Source organism: Chenopodium album, chromosome 14, assembly GCF_948465745.1.
Source record: "Chenopodium album chromosome 14, dcCheAlbu1.1, whole genome shotgun sequence".
NCBI lineage: Eukaryota > Viridiplantae > Streptophyta > Magnoliopsida > Caryophyllales > Amaranthaceae > Chenopodium > Chenopodium album.
Genome location: NC_137847.1, coordinates 51,254,535 through 51,276,795, shown reverse-complemented (window position 1 = coordinate 51,276,795; position 22,261 = coordinate 51,254,535). Strand labels below are relative to the sequence as shown.

General features: G+C 33.8%; 2 protein-coding genes and 1 pseudogene across 3 annotated transcripts; all 3 read right to left on the bottom strand.

The window, feature by feature from the left end:
* Window positions 1-702: 702 nt before the first annotated feature.
* On the bottom strand, window positions 703-3,493 carry LOC145577476 (F-box protein CPR1-like). 2 transcript variants are annotated; one of them, XM_081634945.1, is made up of 4 exons: window positions 3,366-3,493; window positions 1,519-2,648; window positions 1,246-1,284; window positions 703-1,079 (listed from the first exon to the last, which is right to left on the bottom strand). In XM_081634945.1, the coding sequence occupies exons 2-3, from the start codon at window positions 2,607-2,609 to the stop codon at window positions 1,272-1,274; spliced, it is 1,104 nt and encodes a 367-aa protein (XP_081491071.1). In that variant the 5' UTR covers window positions 2,610-2,648; window positions 3,366-3,493; the 3' UTR covers window positions 703-1,079; window positions 1,246-1,271. The 2 variants fall into 2 exon arrangements, with proteins under 2 accessions (XP_081491071.1, XP_081491070.1); XM_081634944.1 differs by lacking the exons at window positions 703-1,079; window positions 1,246-1,284 and having other exon boundaries at window positions 1,298-2,648.
* A 2,021-nt stretch (window positions 3,494-5,514) lies between these two features.
* Window positions 5,515-10,753, bottom strand: LOC145578294 (uncharacterized). The gene is made up of 4 exons (XM_081635638.1): window positions 9,615-10,753; window positions 6,108-8,429; window positions 5,923-5,988; window positions 5,515-5,753 (listed from the first exon to the last, which is right to left on the bottom strand). The coding sequence occupies exons 1-3, from the start codon at window positions 10,751-10,753 to the stop codon at window positions 5,940-5,942; spliced, it is 3,510 nt and encodes a 1,169-aa protein (XP_081491764.1). The 3' UTR covers window positions 5,515-5,753; window positions 5,923-5,939.
* A 2,313-nt stretch (window positions 10,754-13,066) lies between these two features.
* On the bottom strand, window positions 13,067-14,241 carry LOC145579503 (23 kDa jasmonate-induced protein-like; annotated as a pseudogene).
* Window positions 14,242-22,261: the final 8,020 nt, after the last annotated feature.

The window sequence follows — 22,261 nt, the reverse complement described above, 5'->3', positions numbered from 1 at the left end:
TTTGTAATCATTGAGTAATTTGAGTTTTCGATCATAAATTTAAAAATAAAAAGAATCCAGCTTATATGTCAAATTCTTTTTTATGAGCTGTTGTATTACTTTCATATACTAGATTAACTCCGTGCGATGTACGGTTTCAAAATAAGAATTGAATTACAGACTTTTAACGGAAAGAAAATAACTTTATCATTTTTCCTAACTAATTTCTAATTAAATATGAATATACAATTCCCAAAAGTGCATAATTTTTACATAAATAGACAACAAGAAAAGTTTAAGAGTATCAAGATAATTTAATTACATTCAATCACTAATAATTGATTTTTAGTCATTTAAAATGTGATTCTTTACTAATAAAGCGTAGATAATTTTATTTGTAATGAGTTACTTTTATGCATATTTGGATAACTTTTATTCATTTCAAGGTAATTTTTGATCACTTTAGACTATCTTTATAATGGATGTACTCATGTACAATAATTATTGTACATCCGATATTTTTAAAAGTTTGTGTAATTCCAAAGCCAAAATTCAGCTAGTTAGATAATTGACTTGACCTAAATCAACCTAATTCATTATGAACTTACTACTAATTAATGAGCTTCATATTTACAGCATGTTATAATCAAAGTCTAATTTTAATTTACTCTTAAGTCTTAACTCAACCCAAACCTAGAACAAAGCAGTCTAATCTTGTACACAACTCATCAGATTTCATGAGCAAATTTTTTAGTAAAAATCAAGAAATTCAATCAACGAGAAAAACATGAGCATTGGACTTAATAACCTAATTGGTTCTTAAGAATCAATAAAAAGCAAGTGTTTAGCTAGCCATCAAATATTCAAGCAAAAAAAAAAAAAAAAAGATGACATAGCACATAAGCATCACATACGAAAAGTTCAAATGTTCAATGCAGCCTAGTTTGGAAGTCTACTTATTTTAACAAAGTTCTTGATCAAAACCCAAAATGAAAAAAGATTGGAGTAGTTTTTTTTTAAGAGAGCATATCATTCATTCAATAATTCGTACTATTTCTTCAGAAAGCTTTCTTGAATATACCGTCATTTGAGCAGCAATCCTGCAGAACAGCAGAAAGCAGAATCATACATGAGGCGCAATTATAACAGAAGCAAGATTGGCAAAAGATATATTTACACCTATTCCAGTTCAGCACAGTAATTTGACACGATGGAGAGCAAAGTAAAACTTGTTTTCTTTAGAAGAAACCGAAATAAAACTCTAACCTTGGTATCTCTCTCTTTTCAAAGCTTCAACTTGAATCCCTTAGATAAAGAACCATCCATAAAATAGGTGTAAGCTAACAAAAAACATTAAAAGGCACCTTGATAAAAACAAATTATACATATATTGGACTAGCCTACAAAAAAACATAAATTCAACAGAAGAGCATATATGTGCTTACAGTCCCACACCCATATACACACAAACACTCAATAGAAACAGGATTCTAAGCAACATACATGCAAGCAAAAGAAAAAGGAGAGTAATATTTATACCGCTTTTTCTTGTGCGTCTTGCGACTACCAAGTACAAGGCTTTCCACCAACATTGTTGTTTCAGGATGTGATGGCATACCAGGGATTTTCACACTCGCAGCACTTTGTTTGTCCACATCATACCAAATAAGCTTTTGAAGGTCTTGTTCAAGGAGCACTTTAGAACCGTCCTTTGAGTAAGCAATAGGCCTTACATATTGAAAAGGTCCAATACTATCTGGCTGTGAAACTGTGAACAACTTAGACCAAGATTCCACTACACCATACTCTTTCAAGACCCACACTTCACTCCGAATGGAAGGATAATTGACTAGGAGACATAAGCACTGACCCAAGACTTCGACAGTCAAATGAACTTCACCAGCTGAAATCTTAGGAAGTAACACATCCTCACAAACTTCCGAACTTAAATCATATGCAACAATCAATTTGGACCCCTTTGAGTCAGGCTTCAAGGTTACCATCCAATGTAAACAGCCACTGACATAAACCCCCCATCCCCTTTTGTAAGAAAGGTAATATTCCCGAGGAAAGTCCTGAATCCTTCTCCAAGAGGTTGCCTTCAAACTAAAAACCTTGACTTCACTATCATAAAAGTCAGGATGCTCCGTAGAATACTGAATAACCCTAACCACCTTATAATCATCATTAACAAGGTCATAACCAAAGCCATAAATCACGTACTCATATCCATAGGGGATTTTAATCTTCGAAGCAGGCACTTCCCGGGACTTTCTGGTTACCGGATTATAGATAATTGTGCCATTTCTACCATGACTTTCCCCATTTGACAAACACAGCAGCCCATTGCAAGAACCCAAAACCTCAGTTCCAATAGATTCACATTTCAAAGGATGGTCTATCACAGTAGCCTCATTGAGTCCAGGGAAGTGTGCCGAATAAAGATAACAGTCTCTTATGATCAAGGCAAGATTAGAGGTATTTTCCAAGGAGTACTGCAGATGGAGCTTGATGAAATAAGGGTCGTCGATTAAATACTTCCATGATTTAGATACACAACGATAGCATAAAAGAGACTTGACTGGAAGTCTAGACAGTATATCCATGATCAATATCAATGGAAGATCCATAATTTTCAGTTAACTTCACCCACCAAAGCAAGAGCTTAACTGAAAAATAAGCAAATACAGCCTAAGATAATATAATGTTAAATTTCTAAACAATCAGATGGCAACTAAAACCCGAAAATGCAGAGCTTCACCCAGCAAAGCAAAAGCTTAACTGGAAGAATAAGCATATACATCAAATTGTAAAATTTCCAATCAATCTGATAACATCATACATAACCAAACATCTCAAAAACCCGAAAATGCGGAAATCCAAAAACTCGAAAACCCTAGTCAATATTGCATTGAGTAATAACATAGTAAATGCACCAAACATCTCTAAAACCCTAACACTCGAATTTCAATTCATCCCACCATTCATTCTTTCAAAACATTCAAAATTTAAACGAAAACAAAACAGTCAATAAGAATCCATAATTCTGCAAGAAAAGAGGAAATGCATAGCAATTATCTAGCAATTCAACTAAATAAACAATAAGTTTAAGCACAATTATATCTGATCATATCAAAGAAAAACAAATTATTTCTAATAATAGATTAAGTAAAGATCAAATCTTTAAGGGGGGGAAATCTTGATTAAATGGGTTGATACATCAGAAGATAAGATCTTTAATTAGTAATAAATATGGTCTAATTACTCACCACATTTCTGCTAATTAAAGGAAACAATAAAACAAAATCAAGAATTAGGTTTTTTTTTAAAAAAATCAAGATTATGGAAATAAATAATCAAAAGGGGAGAGATTATTAGATTAATACCAGATATAGTACGGAGTGGTTAATTGGTAACTTGATGAGTGAGGAAGACGGTGCAAATGTGGGCGATTCTAGCTAGGGTAAATGTGCAAATGTGACTTGACTGAGCCTTCATTTCTCATTTTAACTTCTCATAAATGGTTTGGAATGGTTGGGTTAAAGTTTGGTTCTATTTTTGTGAGTCAAGCTCGACACTCGAGTTTAATATTAGGGTCTGTTCTCATTGACTGAACTCAGCTGAACTGAACTGAACTGAATTAAGCTGAACTGAACTGAATTGAAATGAAAATTTTAAAAGAGAAGGAAATTAGGAGCTGAACTGAACTGAACTGAACTCAACTAACTGAACTGAGCTGAGTTGAACTGAACTGAAATGAACTGAACTGAATTGAATTTCAACGTAAGAGAACAGGCCCTTATACGGAGTATTACGTAGTAGTTCAAATAATATTATACTCACGTAATTTTTAAATTGTAAATTTTAGAAAATTATACGGAGTACTCTTTAGTCTTTACATATTTCCTAAATGCCTAAAATTATCAATTGAATGACGAATATAAGAGTTCCGAAGTATTCATTATCAAGTCGAGAGCTTGATTTGGGGTTATATGAAGAACTTACGAATCTGATCTTAGAATTGTAATATTTAAGTTCAAGAATGAGATTTGTGAACATCTAACCAATAAGAGCAATGTTAGAATTGAGTTCAATGCAAATGTTGGACAAAGTTTACAACTCGGTTTTAAGTCATTCTAGAGTTACCATCATTTAATTAGTACAAAGTATTAGTCATTACAATTTCTATTTTGAAGTTGGTGGAGAACTCACCTTGTGACTTTGAGGTTACACCAAGGCACCAACTACAAAATGCTTGAGAGTAGGAAAATTCCCTTACCTAGTTACCTCTCGCCTTTATTCTCAAGCGATGACTTGCGGAGCTGGGCTGACTAAATCATTTCATCTTAATTGTGCGATAATAGAACAGAAGGAAAAAAAAAAGACTATTTTAAGAAAACTAAAGTAAATCATGATCCAATTAAACCCATATATAGTTAGTCATCCAAAAAGGATCTATAAAATTATCCAATCATAACATCATATGATTTGAGACGAGAGTATTTGAGATACTTAGTTTAGAATAAAACCCAATCTAACATGCAATTGACTCAACTCACTTACAGTAATTACAAAACCAAAATTCAACTAATGAGGTAATTGAGTTGACCTAAATCAACCAAATTCATTATGGACTTGATAATACTCCCTCCGTCCCTTTATTTTTGCTCCATTGCCATTTTTTGGTGACCATAATTTGTCATTAATCTATAAAAGGTAATATAGTCATGAGTGGTCTTGTTAGATTCGTCTCATTGTATATTATATTAATTTCACATTTTTATAAATTTTACGTGCATGGAAATAAAGATATAAATGTTTTAATACATGTCTTGGAGACCGTGCATAGTCAAATGGAGCAATAAAATAGGGACAGAGGGAGCAATAAACGAATTTCATATTTACACAGTGTTACGACATAATCAATTAGAAGATGTAGTCAATTATGACATAAATCAAATTTTGATCCACTCTTAAGTCTTAACTCAACCCAAACCAAGAACGGCTCAATCTGAACTTGTCTACAATTCATCAGATACCATACAGAACTTCACCCAACTAACTCATCACAATATTTATATTATTTTTTTTTTTTAATTTTTTAATTTTTTATTTTTTACATACATACAAACCAACTCATCCGATCCCGATACCCTTTAACTTTTATAAGCTTTTTTTTATTTATGGAAAATGTTATACATAGCCTTTAGGGCTACATATAAACATTAAATTTACACTTAAAAATCGTAAAAAGTTTAGAAATCATCAAAATATAAACACTAATAACACTGATTTACGCGTGTTTTTGTCATGAATTCCTAATTTTATACAATTTTCAAGAGTATATTTAATGCTTATATATAGCCCTTAGTTCTACATATAGACATTTGTGCCTTTCATTCAAACAAACAGGTGCAGCAATTTAGCAAGGCAGCAAGAAACGATGCGAATTTGTTTAAAATCAGAAAATTAATCAACCAAAGAACGAGAAGTCACATGAGCATAAGACATAATAACCTAAATTACTCTTAAGAATCAATAAAAAGCAAGTGTTTAACTAGCCATCAAATATTCAAGCAAAACAAAAGATGACATAGCACATACACATCACAGATGAAAAGTTCAATGCAGCCTAGTTTGGAAGTCTACTTATTTAACAAAGTTCTTGTTCTAAACCTAAAAAGTAAAAAGATTGGATTAGTTTTAATTTTCAGAGAACATATTGTTCATTCCTTCCAATTCTTCAGAAAACTTTCTTGAATTGAGCAGCAATCCTGCAGAACAACAGAAAGCAGAATCATGGACAAGGGGCGATTAACTGGACATCAAGGAATGTAATATAAAAGACATAACAGAAGCAAGATTGGATAACAGTAATTTGAGACGATGAAGAGCAAAGTAAAACTTATTTTCTTTAATAGAGGACCGAAATAAAATTCTAACCTTAGTATCCCCTTTTTTCAAAGCTTCAACTTGAATCCCTTGGATAAAAATCCATCCACATTTTTCCTGAAATAAACCAACATAATCATATTTCAATGAAAAGGGATACAGGAGCATTTACATTTGATTATAAGATGGACGCATAAGTTCAGAGTTTCTAAAGCAGGGAGATGATAGAATTGTACCTCACTTTATCCTTGCCATTCTGAGATTTGCTCAGTGCTTGCTCATGCTTCTCATGGAAAATTCTAGGAGGGTTGCCAATCTGAACAAGACTTCCAGAGCACATCACTGTCTCAAAAGACTTTGGTAGACCTCGGACATTGAGGTATCTGACTTTCTTTTTCACCAAGTTGAACCAGAGAAGCTTTTCATTATCTTGTTCCAACAGAATTTCAGCCCCGTTGTTTGAATATCCCAACGGCTTCAGGTACTTAAAGTGTTTGATTATTTTTGGCTGTGAGATGGTGAAAAGTTTTGTCCATGACTCTGTTCCATATTCAGTCATTACCCAGATGTCTACACTTTGTCGAGGGTAATGACATAGCAAGCTAAGACACCCTTTTAATGATCCCAAACTCATGTGAAAATCTGTATCAACATAACTTGGCTGTGTCACCACCCTGGATTTCTCAGACCCAATATCAAAAGCTATAAGCAATTTTGAGCTGCTGAACAATTCAGGATTTTCATGTGCCACCCAGTGCAACGCGCCACTAGCAAGAACACCTGAGCATGGATGACAAATGATGTATGGAAACTGTTTAATCTTTCCCCAACACTTGGTTCTCAGGCTATAAGCTTGAATTTCAGAGTGAACACTACCACCACTCAAACTATTGTGCAGCTGCAAAATACAGACTACTTTGTAGTCATCGCTACTGGGATCATAGCCAAATCCATGAATCAACCAACACTGTGAGGTGCTAGAAGCATGGAACTGAAAGTTAGAAGAAGGTAAGCTCTCATATTTTCCAGTCCATGGATTCACTAAACCAATATCTCCATCCTTATATAAGCAGATCAATCCATTCGAAGAGCCAACAACATCAGTTGATTTCCCAACACTTGGGTGATTAATCTCAACAGCTTTATCAAACAGTTGATAATCTAAAGAAAGAAGCTTTTCCCCACTAAGAATGAGCAACGAGCTACTGTTGGAATTGCTAGACACTTCAAGCTGCATCTTAATAAACTCTGGGTCATTAATGATCTTGTACCATGTTTTGCTGACATATTGAGCCTGCAGAAGGGTCTTAACAGGGAGGTAGCAAAGGATATGAGAAACCAACTTCTTAGAAAAGGTTGCAAAGGAACAGCTGGATTGACCTAATTGTTTTGATTGCCTTGGAATCAGGTTGTTAGGATCAATAAGACTTGTAATAAAAACCTCTGAATCAAATGACTCCGGCAGGCCACTGATATTGACATGCCTGATTGTCTTTTTTTTCATGTTATACCAAACAAGCTTTTTATAGTCAAGATCTAGTAGAACTTCAGTACAATTCTTTGAATACGCCAATGGCTTGATATACTCAAAGGACTTTATAGGTTTTGGCTGAGTAATGGAAATAAGCTTGCTCCAGGTATTCATCTCATAATCCTTCATCACCCATATATCAACACCACGTCTAGGGTATTGGCAGATGATGCAAAGAGAGCTTCCTAATACCCATAAAGTCCTTTTGAAATATATGTCATCATAATTAGGTTGTGGCACTACTCTGCATTCTTCTAAACCAAGATCAAAGGACAGAATACTTTCATAAACACTATCCGTATCCTGATTTTTATTTGCAACCCAATGTAATGCTCCATTTGCAAGGACCCCTGAACAAGGATAACATAGGCTCAAAGGGAAAGATTTGATACTTTTCCAGCATTTGGCTTTCAAACTGTAAACTTGGACTTCAGAGGCAGGACAAGTATCAGCTTCAGAATCAGAAATATAATCGTCAAAATAGTCATGAAACTCATGATGCCGATTATTGTATGAGTAAAACTCCAAGATCCTAACAACCTTGTAATCATCATTAATAGAATCATAGCCAAATCCGTGGATGAAAGTGGTGAAGACATTGGAACCCTTTGTAGACTGGTGCTTCGTAATGGGTATTTTGTGACACCTTCCAGTTAATGGATTCCAGATAGCAAGCCCTTCATCTTCATTATATAAACAGAGCAAACCATTACATGACCCTAAGACATCAGTCCATCCTTTAGCGCACACTACAGGATGATTTATCTGTACTGCTCTATTTAGCAGGTGAAAATTAATCAGATATAGCTTCTCCCTTCTAAGAATGAAGTACAAGTTGTCATTTCTTTTTCCAGAATCTTTAAGATGCATTTTAGCAAACTCGGGGTCATTAATAAGATTATTCCATTCCTTGCAAACATATGTAAGCTGCAAAAGAGTCTCCGCAGGAAGACGAGAGAATATATCAAGTAGCAAAGTTAATGGTAGTGATGATAACTGACTATTGGCCTGCCCCGATTGCTCATTTCTGCAACACATCAACATAGTAATAGACATAGGTCACAAATCAATTAAATAATTGATAAAACCAAAGCTTCAGCATCATTACTGAGGTATATATAGCTAAGAAAATAAACTGAAATAAGAAAAAGAAGAAGAAAAAAAAAAGATGATGTTGAATATTTTTTTTTAACACAAGTCGATTAATCACTTTTATTTCTCCAATAAACTAGAAACAGGATTGTTCATTTGACATTAAAATGAACATGTGGTCAGGATGAGCTTCCAAAGAATAGCACTACCAAACAGAAAATAGTAGTTTTCCAAAAAAAAAAACAAAACAAAACAAAAACTAAAAAAAAACGGAAAGAAGACACTTTTCTTTTGTCTACTGAATCTATAAATGCTTAAGGAATTTAATTAACTTCCCGTCAAACATCAAGAAAACAACTTGTATAGCAAGCATGGCCTCTAATATATCAACAATGGATATGTCTACACCAATTAGCTAAGAATGATAGAAAGTATGTCCCTTGACTCATATTTCCTGTTTATTATTATGTCCCTTAACTAATATTTCCTGTTTTTTTTATTAATATCCTTAACCGATAATACACTACCATAGTGCAGCCTAATGTATCTGAAAACATTCATTCATGAAAAACAAAAACCTTTTATCAGCAATGTGTTGGCAAACTTTAAATGACGCCTAAAATAAAATAGAAAGCTGGATATAGCCCAGAGTAGACAGCTGTGAAGGGCTAACTTCAAGAAGATGAACACTTAATATGCAAAGCCACATATAATTCCCTACTTCCAACTATCCTACTATACCAACCTTTGTATCAGAGTCAGCATAAATTTTATGGGTCTGCTGTAGATTAATCAATAATAACATAATAACTTTTCAATATAAACTCCTACGACCTAAGTTATTACACAAATAGAAAGAATTCGGAACAATTGAAATTGTGGAAATTCATCTAATCTCTTACTTAATATTGCTAAATTTGAAACCAATCTCAATGACAATTAGTTATCAACAATACACCATGACTAAGTCAGTTAGTCAGCTGACAATTAAACATTTAAACATAAATATAAAATTATAAACTGCATTAAACATAAAAAGCAATTAATAAATCTCAAGCAACATATATTATTCAAACTAAACATAAAAGGCTACACAAAACATCAATGTGGCTACATATACCTCTTCAGAGGAACAAGGCTTTCCACTATCAATTGCGCCTCGATTGAATCTGGCATATCAATAACATTCACTCTCTTGGCTCTTTTAGTCCTCAAATTGTACCAAAACAAGCTAGTCATGTCTTTATCAAGCAACACACTTGAACCATCCTTCGAGCAAGCTATAGGCCTCACATACTCAAACGAACCTAAAACACTCCCTTGTTGATCAATCCAAAACAACTTTGTCCAAGAACTCTGCACTCCATACTGCTCCATAATCCAAAAATCACTCCTAATAGGAAAATGATTGCACAACAAACCCAAGCACCCACGGAAAACTTCCACATTAATATGACACTCTAACTCACCACACAATGCCTTAGGCTTCGGCACAAACCTAACCTTCTCCGAACCCAAATCGAACGCCACGATGAATTTAGAGCCATTCGATTCGGGGTTCTTGGTCACCACCCAATGTAAACACCCATTAACATAAACCCCCCATACCCTTTTGTATGAAAGATAATATTCCTTAGGAAAATCCTTAATCCTTCTCCAAGAATTATCCTTTAAGCTATAAACCTTCATTTCACTATCAAAAAAATCTGGGTTTCCACAATAGAATTGAATAACCCTAACCAATTTATAATCATCATGAACATGATCATACCCTAATCCATAAACTAAACGATCAACAAAAGGAAGGATATCATCGGGTAATTCGATAGGCGAAACGGGCAATTGCCGGTGTTCCTTTGTTGCCGGGTTGTATATAATTGTACCATCTAAACCATCTTCTTCACCATTCGACAAACAAAGCAATCCATTGCAAGAACCCACAATTTCAGTACCATAATGATCACATTTCAATGGGTGGTTGATAACAATGGCTCGATTAAGCGCAGGAAATTCAACAGAATAGAGATAACAACGTCGGAAGATGATTGAATGATTGGTGGTGTTTTTCTGGGAATTTTGGAGATGGATTTTGATGAAATATGTACTGTCGATTAGGGTTTTCCATGATTTTGATACGCAACGGAAGCGTAGAAGGGATTTGACTGGTAATCTTGAGAGAATTTTGGATATCAATGGCGTCGGAAAATCCGACATTTTTGCAATTTTGTGGATAAACCCTAAGCTCTGATTTTTTTTCATTTAAAAAGTTGAACTCTATCACTCTATGGAAATTTGCCAAATTTGGTCAAATGATCCTTTTTCCGGTTTATATAATTAGGCCGTGACAAAATCAGAAATGATAGGTCCCAATTTTTCTTTTTTTTTTTTTTTTTTTTTTTTTTTTTTTTTTTTTAAAATAAGAACATCTTTCAATATAGCTAGATGTTACAAATGGTATATTCTTCCTACCTTCTTTCATATCAATATTACAAATCGTATATTCTTCCTACCTTCTTTCATATCAGTATGATTTACCGCCGTTTTCGACAAGGAGTCCATCGAATGATTAATCTTTTTTTCGATCCCGCACAAATATTAACCCATAAAACAAATAATTGTACTATAATACACTTAAAAAAAAAAAAAAAACTAAAACTAAAAAAATGGTCGAAAATAATAGATTTTAAGAAATTGGGGGCAGGATTTATACGCTGGCATAGACACCTAGAAATATGTTTTATACTATATCACCTTTCACATAGATGTCACAAAAAAAAAAAAAAAAGATAAATTTCTATAGAATCAGACTTCTAAGGGATGGTCTATTGCAAGTTTGCAACAGCCTCATCAAGTGCAAGAAACTAAAGAACCCATATCATAAAATTAATTTATTGAGAGTGAGGGATAGCTCAAGTGGTTAGAGCTTCTCTCCCGATTTCAAGAGATTTTGGGATTGATTCTCACCTCTGCCCTTGTGGCTCTCTAAACACCAAAAATTTTTAATAAATAAATAAATAAAATTAATTTATTAACACACTCATTAACTATGATATTTATTTTTTTCCTAAAAAAAAAATAAAAAAAAATGATGTCCTCCAGCAACTTTCTCATGATGTGTTACATGAATATTACATATGTTGGAGTAAGCTAAGTTTTTTTTTTTTTTTTTTTTTTGACAGTGAGAACTAAGAAAGGAAACCACAAACAACAACTTAAAAAGACCAAAAAAGACACTCGCGAGCACGAGTCTTTCCAGCCAACCAATGCGCGGGGGACACCCATTCCCTTGGAACCTTTAGAATCTTGCAAGCCTCCATAGTAGACAGAAGAGCTCGGATATCCCGAAGTAACCAACATAAAGAAACCTCATCCCGCTGTTTTTGGGCCAAGATCAAACACAAAGATTCACAGTCGGAGTAAATAAGGATGCTACGAAAACCTCTGGAATAAGCATTGCGTAATCCCCAGAAACAAGCCTGTAACTCAGAATGTAATGCTGAAGACGAGAGAGAAGCACGGGCCCCTCCCCCACGGACTGAAGGAGAATCACAATCGCGAAAAATCCAACCAGCACCGGCCAGCCGAGTTGTCCGAAGAAGACCAAGAACCATCACAAATCATACAAATTTCAAAAGTAGAAATAGGACCCCCACAAAGAGTGGCAGCGAAACCCGAACCAGTCGGTTTAGGACCAAGACCCAAAGAAGAAGAGTGAATGCAAAAACCTAAGCTTGTCGCCCCCGCACATCCCACTGAGATGCCAGAAGCAAAATATCATCTGGAGAGACAGTCTGATGCTGAAACCGAACATTAGTACGTGATAGCCAAATAGCCCATAAAAGGGAAAAAAAACCTCACCAGGCTCGACCAGTCCTTTGCAGCCCCTAACAAAGAGACCATAGTGGAAAACCATTGGAGAAAAGGAAGGTGAAGAAGACCTTGCCTATTAAAACGTAAAGAGCAATGGACCCAAAAAGGAGCAACGAAGTCACAGTCTCGAAACAAATGGTCCACCGTCTCCTGCTCCCGTCGACAGAAGCAACAAAGTGAATCAACCGAAATGCCTCGAACAGCTAGAACCGAGGCAACCGAGAGTCCAGACTGAATAATTTTCCAGCCAAAGATCTTCCATTTAGGAAGGAGGGGGAGCGCCCAAAATTTCCCCCACCAAGAAGCAGGAATGAACCCCACGGACAAATGTCTGACAGTCTGTTCAAATAAGCTAAGTTATGTGCATAATAGTGCAATTACCAATTATTTCTCATGATGTGTTACATGAATATTACATATGTTGGGGGTTACACTTACACAGATGGAAATAATGTAGTGCTAGCTATATTTCAATGCTTTGGAGCGTCTCCAAGGTTGAAATGTGTGCAAATTAAACTTTTATCTCGAAGAATATAGTATACTGATAATAATACGTAGTGGTTTTTACATCAAAAGAAGTCATTTAATTAAATGACCAAATTAAAAGGCCTAATTTGACCCCAAAACTTCAAGTATGTATTGTAGCATAAGTAGTCATTACTTAGGTTATAATGTGATATGCCATAGTGCAACAAACACAATTTACTTAGGTTTAGGCAGAGTCATAATCGCCTCGAATACGGGTTTTGAAGTGTTGCCAATGGAGCCACTTATGTATCCCCCTTGTTCGCAGGCCTTATTCACCAATCTCCCATTACTCAGCTTGTTGTCAAGAGCTTGCCATATTCCTACCCTCTCTGCCTGATCATAGTGCCCTGCTTCGCGTATTTCAGTATACACCTATAACAAAATCTTCAACGTTACAAGAGGATTTTATTTCCATTGTAAAATCACTACCCAAATTAGTCATCAATTGGTGTAAACTATACATAATCCATTATGCAAGCCAAAAAGCAAGAAAAATAAGGCTAAAGATTTTAAGATTATGCTCTGAGTACCCGTACTTATATTTTACAAATTAACTTGTATTTGGTACGTTTTAGCTGAGCATGTGAATTGTTATTCATTAATATTACACTTGTGCCTTTTTCACAGTAAAAATAATTTCAGTTTAATAAAAATAATTTTAGGTTTGTAAACTTTTAAAAAAAAATAATAATAATTTAAGTTCAGCAAAAATAATTTAAGGTGTAGTAAATGGGCCTTAGACAAATTATGTCAATAATATGAAGTAAATACTACTACTTCCGGTCCAAATTACTCGCAACTTTGGAATATTTTATATCTCACAAATAATACCCAAAGTTGTGAGTAATTTGGACCGGAGGTAGTATATATGAATGTAACAAATATATACCTGATTGGTGGGGCCGGAAAAAGTGTTAGAAAATCCCATGAACCAGTGTTTCTCCTTGCCTTGATTGTTGTAGGCAGAGTATACAATGCCGGCTCTTGAACTCTTTTCCTGGTTATAGTATTGACCGTGCAAGAACGCACCCCATTTCCCGTTTGCAATGATCACCGGGTACGCAGACTCGCAAACACGCCCCTTCCAGTCACGAGCAACCACGAATATAATAGTGTCACCAGTCGCATTGTAAATTAAACACATACATTGTGCTCACAACATCGTCCCCAAATCGACATTGTAGCTTCTCCACGTAATTTCGAGCATCCACGGCCTTGCCCTCGGCGTTCGCCTTCTCTAGTGCAACCTTGGCTCGATCTTGCTGTGTGATCGAGTTCTTGCCTTGATATTCAGGCATCGCTCTTAGGGTTGCCACGGTAACTGGAGTTCCAAACACGTTTGAGCCCATCTTGGTTAATTTTCTACCTACAAGATGTGTTGCATGTTACAACAATATATTGAGTACATACATAAATAATAATCCTTTTTTAATGGCTCAATAGCTCTTGAGATATAAATGTAAATTGTGATATGATATTATTCTATCAATATTAGATATTATTAAAAATACTAGTATTAAGAGAATAAGAGATAGTATAAAACAAAAAGATATTATTTTGATATTATAGTGATAAAATTCTAGAGAATATCTTGTGCAAGATATTCGAAGTATGTGATAATTCAAGGATATTAAGATATTTAGGAATATTAGGGCTTGACATTCATATTCTCTATAACATAAACATTTGAAAATAGCGTAAAGAAAAATGTAATTTTTACACTTGACCAGCTAAATTGATCATTACGTCATCAACCAACTAGAATTCTATGTTAGTCAAAGACTCAAAGTGTAACACTTAGAAGAAATATTGGGGAGGGAAGACTATAGTTTTCTCATTGGATTGAGTGGTATATGACACTTACAAAACTATATTGTGGAGGAAAGGTATATGACAAATGTTTTGTCATAGATCTAGTGGGATGTGGTTTTATTAGAAAGGAACACATGGAAATTAAAAAATACTTAATCTACACTCTTTAAAAAGAGAGAAGATATGCGGAACTATTCATTAGGAACAGTAGGACAGTGTGACACCGGATATACCCTTGCTTTGTTTAGTTATTTATGGTCTTGCCATTGTATGCTGACTTTTATTGCTGTCCACTTCATCTTTGTCCTTTTTTCCTTTTCTTTTTCCCTGAAATCACTTGCCATCACTCATTTTTCCCATCTTCTTTTCTCTTTCCTTTTTTTTCCCTGTTTGATCTCCATCGAAAGTCTTTCCAAGCTTCATCTGGTGAGTTTTGATTGTAGATGAGTTAACTTGGGTTGAGCTAATATATAATAATTGGTGTAGATTTTGATTAATTTTTTGGGTTGAGCTAATATATACTTCGTTTCGTACTATTTAGATGTAGAGAAGGGTTGGAATTGTCGTGAATTTTTGGGTTTTAGCTTTTAATTAAAATTTTATTTCTGGATTTCGAGTTTTTGGGTGTTGGTTCTTACGTTGGGTTGAGATACTTCGATCTTTGAGCTATTTTGATTGTTCTATTTTGATAATTGTGTTCTTTGTTGCATGCAGCTGAATGCTTTGTCTTTGATGAAGGTGTTAGTGAGTTGAGTGTATCTATTGTGAAGGTACTTATTTTTTCACTAAATATTGGTATTGTTTACCTTTGATTGTTGGAATCGAATTGGTATTTTGTTTAGGTTTGGTTCGATCTTAGTGGTGATAGCTTATTACATTACATGAACATACAATTATGTTATGAATCTAAATTATGTTGGTCCACCGATTAGCAGTTTTGTATTTTTGATGTTAGTTTATTTGGTTGTTTTTGATTTTTTTTTCTTTTTTCTGAAATGGGTAAGTATTTTCACTATAATAAAAGTCATGATGAATTATTTTTTCAGAAACTTTTAATAATTGATGGAGATTTTTCTTTAGAGATCATACATCATGTAATTATATACATATGCCCTGTTTATATCTTCTGTAAACGTTTAATGTTATAGTTACATGTACTTTATGCCACCTTCCTGATGACACTTAATAATAAATGACTTTTGTTATTTCTTGTTTTGATTTGTACTGTATTTTCTTGAAGTAGTACTATGGATTCTAACTTCCTAATTATAGATAAACTTCATTATCAAGGAGTACAACAAGGTTTAGTCTTGTTACAAAAATGGTGATTCAAAGTTTGAAAACTAGGGCTGAGTTATTTACTTATTTGTGTCAAATGAAATGTTAATGAAATTAATGGGTATGTATGTGTTTCGGGTATTTATGACATTTTAGAGGCGAAAGTTGGTAGTATAGTATGGATGTTTGTGATTACTAATAAGCTGCCTACACTAATTTATGTTTGATTGTTCCTCGGTTTGGAGGTTTGGTTTGACATTGTGAGCTGGATTTTGTAACCTTGTGGGGTCCTTTGGGTCGTTCTTGTAGCTAACTAATGAACATGAGTTGAAGATCATTCAATGGATTTACCGCGCTTCATAATAATAGTCTTGTCCCTTTGCCATTCATAGAGACATTGAATGAGGTTTGAAAACACTAATTGCTCTGTTATCTGGTCTCCTTGTCTCTTCTTAGCTAGCTTTGTGTTATTCATACTCCCTTATATTCCAATACGGGTTGGGAGCAATGATATATCTATCTCTGAGATGCGACGAAAAGGTCCACATAGGTGACATTACATTTTTTATATATATCCCGTGTATTAATTATTGATATTTATATTGATGTTTTTCGGGTTTTCTTGAGTGATTAGGGGGCGCTTTTGTAATAGAAAATTACGAGATTGGATTAATTTCAATTCAATCACCAATATAGAGCTCTTTTGTCTGGGATGTTAATATAAAAATAAAGTTTTAGACTTGTATAATCGTAGTGAAATTAAATTTGGGGTCGAAGCAATATTTTCCTTGTCTCTGCTTAGCTAGCTTTGTGTTATTCATATTCCCTTATATTCCAATACGGGTTGGGAGCAATGATATATCTATCTCTTAGATGTGACGAAAAGGTTCACATAGGTGACATTACATTTTTTATATATATCCCGTGTATTAATTATTGATATTTATATTGATGTTTTTCGGGTTTTCTTGAGTGATTAGGGGGCGCTTTTGTAATAGAAAATTACGAGATTGGATTAATTTCAATTCAATCACCAATATAGAACTCTTTTGTCTAGGATGTTAATATAAAAATAAAGTTTTATACTTGTATAATTGTAGTGGAATTAAATTTGGGGTCGAAGCAATATTTTCCGACTTCTATTACTGTCTAACTGATTCTGTCACCAGTGGTTTTTTGCCTATGGAGTAGTTGATATTGTTAAGCTTTTCTGCTTATATGGACTACTTTTGTTATTGTCATAATGGAAACACAAGTCTCACTCTGAACACTGGAAAGTTGGATGCTAATCTCATTTGAGTTACTAAATTTACATTGATATACCAAGGCAATATATGGAAAGTGCCCTGCTTTGATGCGATCTTTCTGTCACTCATTTGTGTGTGTGTGTTTGGGGGTGGGGGTGGGGAAGGGATGAATCCGGGTGATGGGGCAAATTGCTTTTCTAGCTTTGAAGTAAAAACGCAGCACAACCAACTTGATTACATACTGTGAAATTTTTTATGTTCCATAAAGGAGTGCCTTTAATGAGATGTTGTGATGTCTCTTTTTAATAATCTTATTTTAGATGATTTAGCAAGTAGCAATTTTGAGCTAATTATTTTAGATGTTGTGATTTTTGTGAATTTTTTTGCGGTTAAATTGCTGAATGTTAGATGGCAAAGTTTGATTCTTTATGTTTGATATTGATGAGCAGGAGTAGAGAAATTTCTGTTTCTTTTCACTTTAGCTCTTTATTCAGTTTATTTATTTCTGTTGTGAGTTTTGTAACACATAAAAGCAGTCGAATATGGTCTCACATAGTACTGATGATCAACAATTCAACAACATCTGGGTGTCTTGCCTTTTATCCTATTTGTAAAATAGATAACTAAATAGATTGATAACCAGCAAGTCTTTCTTTTTTTTGTCCTGTCATTGAAGCTTTTTCTGAGCTTCATCTGGTAAGTTTTGGTTGTATATTTTTTGGGTTGAGCTTCGTATTGTTATTTTTATTTAAGTGTGAATCTTCTGGAGTTTGGAATTCTCTTGGATTTCTTTGGTTTGAACTTTTAATTTGATTTTTGAATTTTGTTTTTCTGGGTGTTGGTTGTTAAGTTGGGTTTAGCTACTTCGATCTTTTAGATATTTTGATTGCTCACTAATCTTTTTGCAGTATTTGTGTCTGATTTGTAGCTATACTATGCTATATCTCTATGCATGTACACTCTTTTGTGCTTTTTGAGTAATTTTTTTTCCCTAAATTGCATTTGTGTTTAATTTTTGCCTTTTGATTTAGACTAATACCAAACAATATTAACTGACTTTGTTTTGTTTATTAGTCAAGTTGGTAATTCTTGGTGAATGGTGGTAGTTAATTTGTATTGTTTTGTATTAGTATAATGGATGCATCTATAATGATACTATTGGTATGTTTAGGTATGAATAGACTAAACCTTAGATATTGCTTGTTGAAAATTAAGAAACTTGTAGGATTAGATAGTTTGAATAGAAGAATCTATGAAATTAGGGAATTTCATTATTCTCTTGAGCAATTAAGCATTAGTCCTACGAGTATGAATTAGAATTATTTTTTTTGGGTATGTTTATCTGAGCATACCCATTGAATTTTTGCTGTTTTTATCGTCGGTTACTTGGTTTGGTGGGTGTTTCATATGTTTTTGGGGAATCCAACTTGTCCTCCCTTTTTTTTTTTTTTAAGGAAGAAGTAAGAAGTCCTTCTTATGTTCCTGCCTTTATGTTGTTTTGTCCAATTCTAATAATTTGTGTTGTGAAATTCCTATGTTGTTGGTTTTAATTGTTATACCTTTGATCATTATTGCAGGTATGTGTTGAAAAAGATCCATCTAGCTTGCCGAACAGAAAGAACTAAAAGATCCGGTCATCAGGAGGTTTGTATAAATATCTTATTTTGATCTCTTGGATTGCTCATTTACAGCTTAGTTTTATCAAATCTCAAATTAGGACCGCTCATTTACAGCTTAGTTTTATTAAATCTCAAATTAGGACCTTGCTTCTGCAATTGTGATCTGAACCGTGTTGAAAATGTTGTTAGTTTGTGGTCTTTGGATTTCTGATTTTTTTTCCTCTTTTGCTTCTATAAAATAGTCAAAATATATATGGGGCTTTGTTTGTGATTTTGTAATTATACTTGTAGTTGGAAGCTTTGATTATGTCATTGCACTCTTTATTTCTCTAAGCCTTATCTATTACGGAGTATAATTCTTCAAGACTTTGATAATGAGTTATGTAGCTTGAAGGCAAAGGTATTACTTTAAGTAGGGTGTTCCTACCATTACTGACTTTTTGGCATCTATGCTTTGGTTTGATGTCCCATTGTTCAGCAATAAGTGAGCTATGTGATTACAAGGGCTGGAGTAATGTATGGTTGCTGTTTTTTAGGCCACTTCTCTATATGATTTATTCAAGCAAGTCCTTTGAGATCTCAATAGCATATATACTTGTAGATTTCATCATTGGCTCACAATTACTTTAAAATTTGTTTGAACAGTGAACTCCAGGTAGCATTGTCATTTTAAACTCTGCCATAGGTTATAGTCATCAAGGGGGCACTGATATAGGTGTTCATATTGTGTAGTTTCTAGCGTGGATAAGTTGTTAGCTTTAGGCTTATAGTAGATCAACAGAAGTAGGATGGTAGCTTGAGTTCCCTATGCTTTGCCTTTCTTATCCATGTGATGTGTTATCAATACTTCATCAATTTCTTTTTTAGTTGCATCACTTCTCTCTTAACAAAAAATAATTAGTGATATGCTGAATCTATCCAAAATCTGTTTATGGTTATATTTGTAAGGTACAAAATTGGGGGAGGTGCGCACAAAGCTTTGAAAGGGTTTTTTTTTTTTTTTTTTTTTTTTTTTTGTGGGAATTTTATATTAGTTACAAAAATTCTAACTAATCTGTAATAAGAAACTTTGGATTTGGAAAATTATTACCTTTCCCTTACTTCATATTTACAAAAAGATACCTTTAGTGTCTCCCTTAATATTGCTTGCTATTTGAAGCTGATGTGGTATTGGTAATGCTGCACATGGAAATCATATAAAAATGAAGTACTACTAGAAGAGTTGTTCGGTGAGAGAACAACAAGAACATTTGATCTGTATATCAATTGGAAACCAATCCATATTCAAATTGAATGACAGAATTACTAGCAAATAGATTAAATTGTTAATTGACTAATCAATTAGGACTATTTTATTGGTGACCAATGACCTCAACTATATTTGCCATATTTAATGCTAGACTAGAAGATAACTTATTGCACATTACGATTTAAATATGTAATTTGTTGGATAAATTCGGAAAAGAGAGTACATTATGATGTGTATGCTTAGTTTTATATTCCTGGTAAAAACTGTAACAGTTCAGTAGCTTTTTCTTTGCAGAAATATTTTGCGCGTATATTCAACTTTGCAACTTAGACCATTTTGTCAAGACTAAGAGTTGAGCACAGTGTCTCAGATGGAGCTATACTTGAGTTAAAAGTTGAGCACATTGTCTTATGTGAAGCTGTAATTGAGTTAGGTGTACCTGTTTTCAAGGTACTTCACTGATTGACTATTGCTATAATCTTCCTTTTAGTGCTGGATTTTTGTTGCTATTTTGTGTTGTTTCTGGTTATTTGAAGTGTTGTTGATTGTAAATGGGTGGTTTTAGACAGTATATGTTATAGGTGAGTAGAGGGTTTGAAAGTTGTGTTTAGCCATAGGAATGCGTGTTTCTTTTGTTGGGTAAAAAGCTCTGTATTTAAAAATGGAGGTCAGGGTTATGCTAGGTGTTTAAAAGGAAAGATCAAGGGTTTAGTTAGGTTTACCATAACAAGCCTAAAACATGTGGAAAGATGCTACAATAGCAATATCTCAAAATGACACACATTTCCTTTTATTATGTTACTATAAGAATGTATATTCTCTTGATATAGGCGGTTAGGTTTAAAAAAATTTTGACTTATTTGTTTTCATTGTATTATAGGATTCGTTGCGTGCGTAGTTCATTATATATAGGGATGGAAAATGCAAAGGAAATTGAAATTGCAATTGCGCATTATAAAAGTTTTTGTAGAGTTCATAAGCGTATCATGGAGGTTCTAAAACTGGGAGTTTTGGGGATGGAACAAGATATTTATCACAGGAAGGCTGCCGTTGATTTAGTGTTGAAAAATGCAGCAAATGGAGTGCAAAGTGCAATTGATCAGGCACCTATTGTGGTAGAAAGACCTTGTTAGATACCTAAATTGGGTGGAGCAGGTTACTAATGAAGGTAGATCGCAGTTTAAAAGATTAGAAGAAGATAAGAAAAAAGAAAAGGAGACACTTAATTCAGTTCTAATGAAGTATAACAAGAGGGCAATTTATAGGAGTCAATGAATTATTTTGGATATGTGGTTTGTTGTGGTAGTAGATAGCGTAGTAAATGTTCCAATTATAGTTTCTTAAAAGAAGTAATGTATTTTGTATTTTGAATGTTGTATATAGGAAGTTAGGAGTTAGTTATTTTGAAGGTGGTTGCTATTTAGATATTGGTAGGAGGTTAAATAGATTGCAACTTGTGTAAACTCCCGAATTTTGTTGTGTTTTTTGAATGATAATTATGATATCAATGAAATTGTTATGGTTTCTGAGATTTGTAGTTGGATTGAAGTTAATCTTTTGATTGGTTTGTTAATAGAAGATACAAATTCCTTTTCTCTCTTTTCTTTATTCTGTAAAGAGTGCTAAATTAGATACCGTTTAATAGATTACATTTTGTTTCGAGCTTTTAAGTTATGATACATTTGTTAGTAAAGGTAGTTAATCTTGTTTAATAGGAAGATTCTTAAAGCTGAAATGGACTGATAAGTACATCATTTCCTAAATACAGGTTAGGGACTCTTAATCAATGAGGATAACTATTAGATTTCAGTCTTTGATAGAACGGATCACTAATCATCTCCATCTTCAAAATCCGGTGTATGGTTATATAGATGGAACCAAGAATAGTGCATCTTTATCGATTAAGTCATATGACAGTTCTAAGGAATTTTTCTACATTGGCGATGAAGCTGATACAATAGAAGAGTCACGTGAAGTTGCAGCTAAAAAGAGTGTACTAGAATTGATGACATATTATAAATTTACAGTTGATGATGTTAGTTATGGAAAAGTTAAGATGCATCGCACATGTGAAAAGTTATACAGACGTAAACTTGTTGAGATGGGTTGCGCTGTTCCTTTTAAGGAAGAACTTGACGACAAACAAGTTATGGATGTAGGACTT